General features: G+C 33.7%; 1 protein-coding gene across 2 annotated transcripts in view; it reads left to right on the forward strand.

Annotated features, from left to right (window-relative positions):
* Positions 1 to 3,656, forward strand: part of DTWD2 (DTW domain containing 2) — a 174,952-nt gene extending 171,296 nt beyond the window's left edge. For both annotated transcript variants that reach the window (XM_032272811.1, XM_032272866.1), the window contains one exon: positions 1,751 to 3,656. In XM_032272811.1, coding sequence (XP_032128702.1) covers positions 1,751 to 1,921 — 171 coding nt within the window. In that variant the 3' untranslated portion in view covers positions 1,922 to 3,656. The remainder of the gene's footprint in view (positions 1 to 1,750) is intronic.
* Positions 3,657 to 10,268: the final 6,612 nt, after the last annotated feature.

A 10,268-nucleotide genomic window follows, 5' to 3' on the forward strand; every position in this document is an offset into this window, starting at 1 on the left:
TTAAAAAATTAGCCAGACATGGTGGTGTGCACCTGTGTGTGTGTGTGTATATATATATATATATATATATACATACATGTGTATGTATTTACAAGATACAGGGTCTTGCCATGTTGCCTAGGCTGGTCTCAAACTCCTGGGCTCAATCAATCCTCCTGCATCAGCCTCCCAAAATGCTGGGATTACAGATGTGAGGGTGTATATTACAGTAAGGAATTATATTTGGCTGCATGTAAGAGAGCCGTTACTGCAGTGGTTACTTCACATGGAGTTTTGTATTTCTCCTGTATATCAGAAGTGCTGAGGTGGGCAGTCCTGACTGGGAATGCAGCTTGCAAAAGACTTCAGGGACAAATATTCTTTTCTTTCTGTCCATCATCTTATGTATTTGGCTTTAATCTTCATGTTTCTTGCCTAGTAGTCACATGATGCTTGTCCTATCTTCAACAACCATTTTCTAGGCAGGAAGAAAGGGCAAAAACCTATGCCTGCGAAGTTTGCCCCCTTTAAAGAGTGTCTCTAGAAGCCCCATCCGAAGACTTCTATTTACATCTTCTTGGATAGATTGGATCATTAGTCAATGTAATATTAGTAACTGGACACATTGCTACCTTGAATATAATTCGAATTCTTTTAATAAGGGAGAAAATAATGAATATGAAGAAGCAACTGCTAGTGACTATCACTATTTTTAAGAGTTCCTTGTAAACTGAAGCTATTAAGTCCTTTTCTACTGCTTATGTTGTGCATCAGCCTCCCAAAATGCTGGGATTACAGATGTTATTGTCGTTGGGAATTATATTTGGCTGCATGTAAGAGAACCATTACTGCAGTGGTTAGTTCATATGGGTTTTCTATGTGGGTTAATAAATTTTCACATAGACATTGTGAATTTTTTGTGGTTAAATCTATTAGTTTTTTTCTTTGTTTCTTTCATGCTCCATTAACAATCTGTTTAATTAAGGGTTTTTTTTTTTTTGGCTATTATTTTTGAAAACATCTACTCAGGGATCTCAGACCCAAGGAAAGAATTTTACCTAAAATATTTTTAAAACACTGGTTTAATGTTATTTATTTTTTAAATTTTTTAATTTGAATAACTTTAGGTAGAGAATATACTCCAGTTGTATTGCAACTGCCACTATTCTCGACTGGCTTATAAAGATCCACCCAGTTTACTTGTTTATGGCTGGCCTAAAGGTATTTGAGTTTAGATAGGTTCAGATATTATTGGAATGGTTTCAAATGAACCAAAACCTGGGTGTCCAAGTCATATGTGGTCCATGTGACTAATATGAGAGAAACAGCAAACCGTTTACCCATTGCTGCCATCATCTAATTGTTATCAGGTGTCAGTAAGCTTGCATTAATTTGTGAGAGAAACCGAATTGACTATTATGATGTACTTATCTTTGTGTCTAAATGTCTCAGTCTGCTTGTTATAGATTCAATTATAATGGCAACAATTTTTCCTGGTGTTTGAATAAGTTAATGTATAAAACTAATATCAGCCTTTATTACCTATGTGGAAAATCAGCATTTGTATCTTTTTACTAAAATTCCTTAGTCTGGTATTAAGGTGTGAATTTTAAAGTCATTATTTATCTAGAAATAATTATATATTTATTAGAGTGTCTATTGTTTCTTGTAGTTAAAAGCCAGTCATAATATAAGATACATATTTCTGAATGAAAAATATAGATAGAATATCATGATTTGTCACATTTAGTGTCTTTTTTTTTCTTAACAGACTTTGCTTCGCCCTCTACAAGCTTTATGCTCTTTCCAACTTCAGCATGGTGCCCAAATTCGCCTCAGCAAGGAACACCTTCTGAAAAATGGATTATATCCTAAACCAATGCCAAAGAACAAACGCAAACTCAGGAAAATGGAACTGTTAATGAATAGTGTTAAAATTTAGTACAGTTGTTCATTTGGTGCTAGCTTACCCGTCTTCATCTAGCAATACCAAGTTAAGTTTTCATATAGTGTAGGTCTGTAGGTTTTTTCACTTGGTAGCGAAGAATGAGAATTGCATACTAATCTTGCCCAGAAGAAGGAAGTAAACCAGATATTCATAAAAACAAACAAACAAAAATTCAGTGGCTTACTGAAAAGATTTCACACTGTACATGTTTTTTAAAGTGTACCTTTAATACATGTTTTCAAACCCGAATTTGAAATGTGATTTATTGTTGAGCTGGGTTAGAAGTTCTTGCTTGTAAAATAGAAGGAAATTGTTGTGGTGGATTGGAACAGTACTGTTTCCATTAATGTTTATAAATAATTAGGTGTAGACCAATAGTATATCTACATCGATTTGCAGTCCTAACATTATAGTTTGAAATAAGTAGCAAAGGAAAATTATGATAATGAAGTAATTTATTATTTTGTAAAATAGCATAAAGGAATAAGGAAACTTTAAGTATTGTTTAGAGGCTAAATTTGAACTCTGCTAATATGATTTAAGTGTTCTATTAATTGCCCTAATTTTTAAAGAGTTACATGTAATTTTGAAATAGCAAACATTTCATTTGCAATCACTCTGGATAAATTTTTATTTTTCACTGTTCATTGAACAGGCTTATTGACTATAGTAAAGTTATTTTACTGACTTTTTCTTATGGAAAATAATAACTGGAATGTGATAAAGCTTATTTTCAGAACATATTTCTCTAAGTAGGGCTATTTAAAATAACCTTTTTAATGAGAAAAAACTTTCAATTTGAGAGAACAAATTCCTCCTGCTCTTTGGGAAAATGTTTACTGAGATTTTGTATAGAATAAGAGACATATATGTAACATATATTTATGTTCAGTATATATTCAGCATAAGTCTGCTGCAATTATGTACACATTTTGGCAATAATAGGGGATTTTGTTTAGTCTTTGTTTATGACTTCTAGAGTTTCCTGTATCTAGTGTTAAGTTGTAAGGAAAAGCTAAACATGCAATTTAAAGGTAAGCTTGATAACTATGGAACATAAGCATATGCCAATGATTATTTCTCACAGTTTTCATCCTCATTTGCTTATTATTTACTTGGATTAGACTCATTAAAAGCTATAATGCTAGTCACAATTAGAATGCTAATATTTGGGGAAACTATGCAGAAAATATTTCAAAATGTTAAAAGTTAGAGTACTATCTTCTGTTGTTGATTTATTTTTGGATTTGAAAACAATTAGGGCTGGCCCAGTAGCTCACACCTGTAATCCCAGCACTTTGGGAGGCTGAGATGTGAGAATTGCTTGAGCCCAGGACTTTGAGACCAGGCTAGGCAATATGGTGAAATCCTGTCTCTAAACAATTATTATGTTTTAATAATTAGCCAGACAAGGAGCTATGCTCTTGTAGTCTGAGCTTCTTGGGAGGCTGAGGTGGGAGGATCACTTGAACCCAGAAGGTCGAGGCTGCAAAAGTTATGTTCATTCCACTGCAATGCAGCCTTACTACAGAGTGAGACCTGCCTCAAAAAATAAACAAACAAAACCAGCTCATTGACAGTGTAAAACACCTAATATCAAATGATTATTTGGTTTACTAGAAAAGAAGCAGCATATAATAATAATGTATAATAATTTCTTAACAAGTGGGGCTAAAATCATTTTACAGTAATTTTTCACATTGATATTAAACTTCATGAGTTTCCTTTAGTCATTTTTATGTTCTAAAAAGAAAACTCCCCCCTCCCCTAAAATGCCATTTTGTAACTCAAAATTTTACTTTGTTGATTTTTAAGAGTAATTTCTACTTTTATCTTTAAATAAAACATTTTAGAGTATTTTTGAAGCCTTAAAAAGCTTTAAATTTAGTGTTTTTGGAAATGTATAAAATTTCCTGTTAGGTATGTATAGTTTTCCAAATAATTCTACTGAACTCACTTCACTTGCTTTTTACTTATTTTTTCCTGACCTCTTAACAAGTTGAGTCCATTTAATCATCTGTGCTATAAAATGCTTCTCTAATCACCTGTTTTCTTTAAACATTTTTAAGTAAGTTTTAAAAGCCATTATTACTAAAAGTATTCAAAGTGTAGTATTATGTGAGCATTTTAACTGAAAATTTAATCAGGCTTTTAAAAAATTATTTTTTTATTGTATTAGTTGGCTTTTAAATTCAGATTCTTTATGTTTGTTTGATTTTCCTGGAAGTTTTAGGTTTTATAAATTTGTAGCTGATAGTAGGCTTGACTTGCATACCCTAACTGCACTTTGATACGGTGTAGATGGTTTTGTGAGTTATTTGAACCATATAACTCAGAGATTAGTATTTCCTTATATGTAAAGTGACCTCACTTTTAATGAGGCCATTTATACTGTGTTGAAAATCACTGTGTGTAATGAGAGATAGTGAGAGTTTCTCACACATACGAGTATAAAGGGTTGAGAATTATGTTGTACAAAGTAAGTCACAGTTCATGACAACTTTCTACAGGTTGGATTACAAGACTTTTTTTGTGGAATAGGAGAAGTGTATCGGGAACGATTATTTTCTCTAATTTTAAGAGTCCAGAGATACTTTTCTTAGCCATGACCAGTAATGTTTTTCAAAGAGTTTGCAAGGAATAAGCTCCTCACTATACCACCAGTTAGTGATTTTTTTTTTTTTTTTTTTTTTACTTTTTTAAAAATTTATTTTATTGCAATTTAGGTTTTGGGGTACATATGAACAACATGCAAGATTGTTGCATAGGTACACACGTGGCAGTGTGATTTGCTGCCTTCTCCCCATCACCTACATCGGGCATCTCTCTCCTTGTTATCTCTCCCCAACTCCCCACCCCCCACCATCCCTCCCCTATTTTCCCCCAACTGACCCCAGTGTGTAGTACTCCCCTCCCTGTGTCCATGTGTTTTCATTGTTCAACACCCGCCTATGAGTGAGAACATGCGGTGTTTGATATTCTGCTCTTGTGTCAGTTTGCTGAGAATGGTGGTTTCCAGGTTCATCCATGTCCCTACAAAGGACACAAACTCATCGTTTTTGATGGCTGCATAATATTCCATGGTGTATATGTGCTACATTTTCCCTATCCAGTCTATCATCGATGGGCATTTGGGTTGGTTCCAGGTCTTTGCTATTGTAAACAGTGCTGCAATGAACATTCGTGTGCACGTGTCCTTATAGTAGAACGATTTATAATCCTTTGGATATATACCCAGTAATGGGATTCCTGGGTCAAATGGAATTTCTATTTCTAGGTCCTTGAGGAATCGCCACACTGTCTTCCACAATGGTTGAACTAATTTACACTCCCACCAACAGTGTAAAAGTGTTCCTGTTTCTCCACATCCTCTCCATCATCTCGTCTCCAGATTTTTTAATGATCGCCATTCTAACTGGCGTGAGATGGTATCTCAATATAGTTTTGATTTGCATTTCTCTGATGACCAATGATGATGAGCATTTTTTCATATGTTTGTTGGCTGTATGTCTTCTTTTGTAAAGTGTCTGTTCATATCCTTTGCCCACTTTTGAATGGGCTTGTTAGTTTTTTTCTTGTAAATCTGTTTTAGTTCTTTGTAAATTCTGGATATCAGCCCTTTGTCAGATGGGTAAACGGCAAAAATTTTTTCCCATTCTGTTGGTTGCCGATTCACTCTAAAATTAACTCCAGATGGATTAAAGACTTAAACATGAGACCTAACACCATAAAAACCCTAGAAGAAAATCTAGGCAAAACCATTCAGGACATAGGTGTAGGCAAGGACTTCATGACCAAAACACCAAAAGCATTGACAACAAAAGCCAAAATAGACAAATGGGACCTAATCAAACTCCACAGCTTCTGCACAGCAAAAGAAACTTTTTTTTTTTTTTTTTTTTTTTTTTTTTAAAGAGACAGGGTCTCCTTCTGTCACCCAGTTTGGAGTAACATTGGTGTAATCATAGCTCACTGCAGCCTCATACTCCTGGGCCTCAAGTGTTTCTCCCGCCTAAGTCTCCCAAGTAGCTAGAACTTCAGTCCCATGCCACCACACTCAGCTAATTTTAAATTTTAATTTAATTTTTTGAAGATAGGAGGTTCTGGCTGTGTTGTTTAGACTGGTCCTGAACTCCTGGCCTCAAGCAATTCTTCTGCCTTGGCCTCTCAGTTAGTAAATTATATAGAAAAGCACTTCTGTATAATTTATTCAGTTTCTTCATCACATATTTCCAACTGTTGCCCTAAATAGGTTTAAAAATGTGATCATGTTATAAGAAAATCCTTTCCATTGAATTCAGGGATGCTGAATTTCAGGGAACTAAATTGTTGACCTTTGTATGTAATTGTTATTGGTATAAAAGTAAATTTTATTGATGCTACAAGTGAAAAATTAGATCTGACTTAGTAAACTCAAAAATTTTACATAACTATATTTTACTATGTAGATGTATTTCTTTAAAATAGAGATGGACATTTTTATGAATAAATAATACTGCATTATAGATGGAATGAAACTTTGCATTTAATTGTGCCTCATAAGTAGGCCTTTTGTAGAATGAATCACTATCTCTGAAATTGTCCAATCTAAATTTTTATTGGCTACATTAACTTAAAGCATATTCTCTCTCTTTTCACACTTTTTCCCTCCTTCCCAGACTCCTCCTTTTTCTCTTTCATCACCTACATTGTCCTCCTTCCTTTTCTACTATTCTTATCATATGTTTTAACGGTCATTATTTATATAAGAACTCATATATCCTTGCATAAGCATTTTTTAAAACAAAAGATGCTGTAGTGGTCTTAACAGTTTACAATTTTATATTTAAAAATTATTTAGGAAATATGGAAATCCATGACTTTTTACACCAGGCTGATTACTTAGCTTCTGTCTTAGTTCATTCCGGCTGCTATCTCAGAATACCAGACACTAAATAGCTTATAAACAACAGATATTTATTTCTCATAAGTCTGGAAGCTGGGAAATACAATATCAAGGTACAAGCAGACTTGGTGTCTGGTGAGGGGCCCACTCTCTGGTTCATAGATGGTGCATTCTAGCTGTATCTTTATGTAGTGGAAGGGTTGACCTAGCTCTCTGGGGCCATTGGGACCTAGTCATCCCGCAAAGGTTCCACTTCCTGATACTATACCATGGGAATTAGGGTTTCAACATGTGAGTTTTGTGGGAACACACACATTCAGACCATAGCAACTCCTGTACTCTATTAAAAAGCATATTAGAGAAATAAGTAAGTGTCTTTCAATTGTTAAGAATTACACACTTGAACTAACAACGTAAGAATTATTTTTAAAAGAAACTTTAATGTGAGGTTTTTTAAAAAAATTTAGATAAGAAACTATCCTATATGACTTACTGTTAATTGTTACCCTTAGAAATATACTTAATCAAAACATTTAAAAAAGTGCACCTACCTTAGGATTATTTTCATCACAGAGTACTCCTTACTGATTTTGCATACATATACCGTTTACTCATTTCTCCCTCCAAATGTGTTATTTGCAAGGGGAAAATTTTCTGATTTTTTTGTATACAAATGCAATTTTATGAAAATTGTTGCTAGGAAAGCAGGCAATGATTTACAATATGTTCATTAGATTTTATAAACTTACTGTGTAGTATTTTAGCTTTATTAAATACCTTTATTTCTAAAGTTGCTTCTTAGTAAAATCAATGAAGATGTTTAAATGTATGTCATTTCGAGTCTAAAATGTAAAACTTCCCTTTTTTTCCATTTCTAGAATTGTCGATAGTTATTTAAATGAAACCAATGTTTTAGCATCATATTTTAATACTTACTTTTTTGGTAACTCTCTGAACTCTTGCAAATTCAAATTCTAAGTGGCAAGCCATGGCAGATAGTTTCATCCAAGGCATATATGGTCTCCTATAAAAGAAAAAAAATTCACTTAGTGAGTAAGGTAAAAGTAAAGATTAGTAGATAAAATGAGTATCTTTAAGGTAAAATATGTCATTAACAAAGTGACTAATTCTTTAATTTATAAAGTGTTTAGTAAGTTAAAGTAGGAAAAGTGAATTATAGTGTCATTTCTTGGCTTTTCACTTGTGCTAATTGATTTCATTTCTTCAAAGAGTATTGGTCATCATTTAGTTCATTAATATCTTTGTTGATGGGATATAGTAATAGTTTACTTAGAACTAAACAGCTGCAGTTTCTAATATCTAATAATCAATAAATTCCTAATATAATGCTAAACCTCATTTTCATTTAAAAATAGTTAAATCACTAATAATCATGGTTATTTTGTTATATACTCTTACTATTTTTGATAACAAAAGTTATTTGAATTGTTTTTAAAAAAGTAATTGCCATAGTTGTTTGTTGATTCTCATTAATCTTATTAAAATATAATAAACATTTAATTTGAAATATATGAATTATATCTAGTATTTAGCAGCAAAAAGGAGAGTCTGTTAATATCTCTCCCCATGCATGTACCATTAGTTTGGATAATGAATATATTATGTTAGTAGTGAAATAAGGTTGGATTTCCATAAAATATCAGGTTTTAGTATATGTTAGCATTTTCTGTAACTTCTGTCTTTTATGTTTAGTAGATAGATTTTAGTTTATTTAATTAGTGATTCTCAGTAATTAGTCCAATAAGCCATTCATTTATTCAATAGATGCTTTAATTAGCACTTACTAAGTGCCAGGCACTATTTTAAATGCTAGAGAATACAGTGATGGAGAAGACAGAATTTCTGTGTTAAAAAATTGAAGTTCTGATGGTTGATCAGAATAAAATAATTTCAGTTATTGATAACTGATATGAAAGTGGTTCTGTAGTAGAGAGCATAATCAAACTTTAGTCACAGTAGTTGGGAAAAGCCTTGCTGGAAGAGGTGACTTTTTAGGGAAATAATAGATCAATGGAATCAGTCATCAATATTGTGATATTTACTTTATTGTGATGGTCTGGAACTGAATCCACAATATCTCCAAGGTATGCCTGTATAATAAGCTAAGTTTGAAATAAGTGATCTGCTATGGTTTGAATGTCCCCTCATGGGCGAATTGGTGCCATTATGAAAGGGTGAGTTTGTTCCCCTGTTAGACTCTTGACCTTTTGCCTTCCATCATGGGATAATTCAGCAAGAAGGCCCTTACCAGATGCCAGCTCCTCAGTCTTGGACTTCCCAGCCTCCAGAACGGTAAGGAAAATAAATTTCTGTTCTTTATAAACAGTCTATGGTATTCTGTTACAGCAGCACAAAATAGACTAAGATATGATCTATGCTTTGGTCTTGTCTTAGCGTTTAGTCTGGGAAACAGAACCCAGATGAGTGTTATGGAAAATGGATTTATTGTAGGTATTAGACCTTACACAATTATGAGTGGAACTAGGAAAGTGAAGGTCCAAAAGGGAGAATTAGAGGATCAGAAAAGAAGTCACTACTCAGTCCTTCTGAAGTATTGGCATAGGTAAGCAAGTGAGATCTTAAATTTCTGAGAAGTCAAGCACTTTTGGCCACCAAAGTGGGAATGTGAGGTGATGTTGCCTCAGAATAGCTGCTGTATCTGTGGGTTCCAGTTAGGGTGTCTGCTAGTGGGCCTTGTGCTGATGTTGGTTGGGTGGACTAGCAGGCAGGAAAAAGAAAGAGTCAGGACAAGCTGGAAACTGCTGGGCTGGTTTTCGTTTGTCTGACACCTTACCTGGACTTCAGAGAATAATGGCTGTTTCTTTACTTCCACTTTCCAAATCTCAAGCAATTTCCTCTTCAAGCCAACCCTTACTGGAATGCATATAAGAAATAGAATTCTGGAAAACAGAGTTCCCAGTTTAACCATGTTGTAACGATACAGTGACCACACACAGTTCACGTTTTGCTTGGCCTTCCCACACACTCCTTTTAACTATACTTCCAAATAAGGAAAAAGCAAAATAATGCTTCCACTTACCATGATGTAGGCGTCTATGGAACAGCAGAAAACATGCTGACTTCTCCCTGGGAAAGGATATACAAGAGGAAGAAAGAAATGTCATCCAAATAGAAAGGAAGAAGTCAAATTATCCTTGCAGATGATATGACTTATATTTGGAGAAAACTAAAGACTCCACCAAAAGACTATTAGTACTGATCAACAAATTCAGTGAAGTTGCAGGATATAAAATCAACATACAAAAATCAGTAGTATTTTTATACGCCAACTGCAAACAATCTAAAAAACATATCAAGAAAGTAATCCCATTTATAATAGCTACAAATAAAATTAAATACTCGAGAATTAACCAAAGAAGTGAAAGAGTTCTACAATGAAAACTATAAGACATTGGTGAGGGAGATTAAAGAGTA

This window comes from Sapajus apella, unplaced genomic scaffold (assembly GCF_009761245.1).
Source record: "Sapajus apella isolate SASKATOON/1434 unplaced genomic scaffold, GSC_monkey_1.0 scaffold1, whole genome shotgun sequence".
Classification (NCBI taxonomy): domain Eukaryota; kingdom Metazoa; phylum Chordata; class Mammalia; order Primates; family Cebidae; genus Sapajus; species Sapajus apella.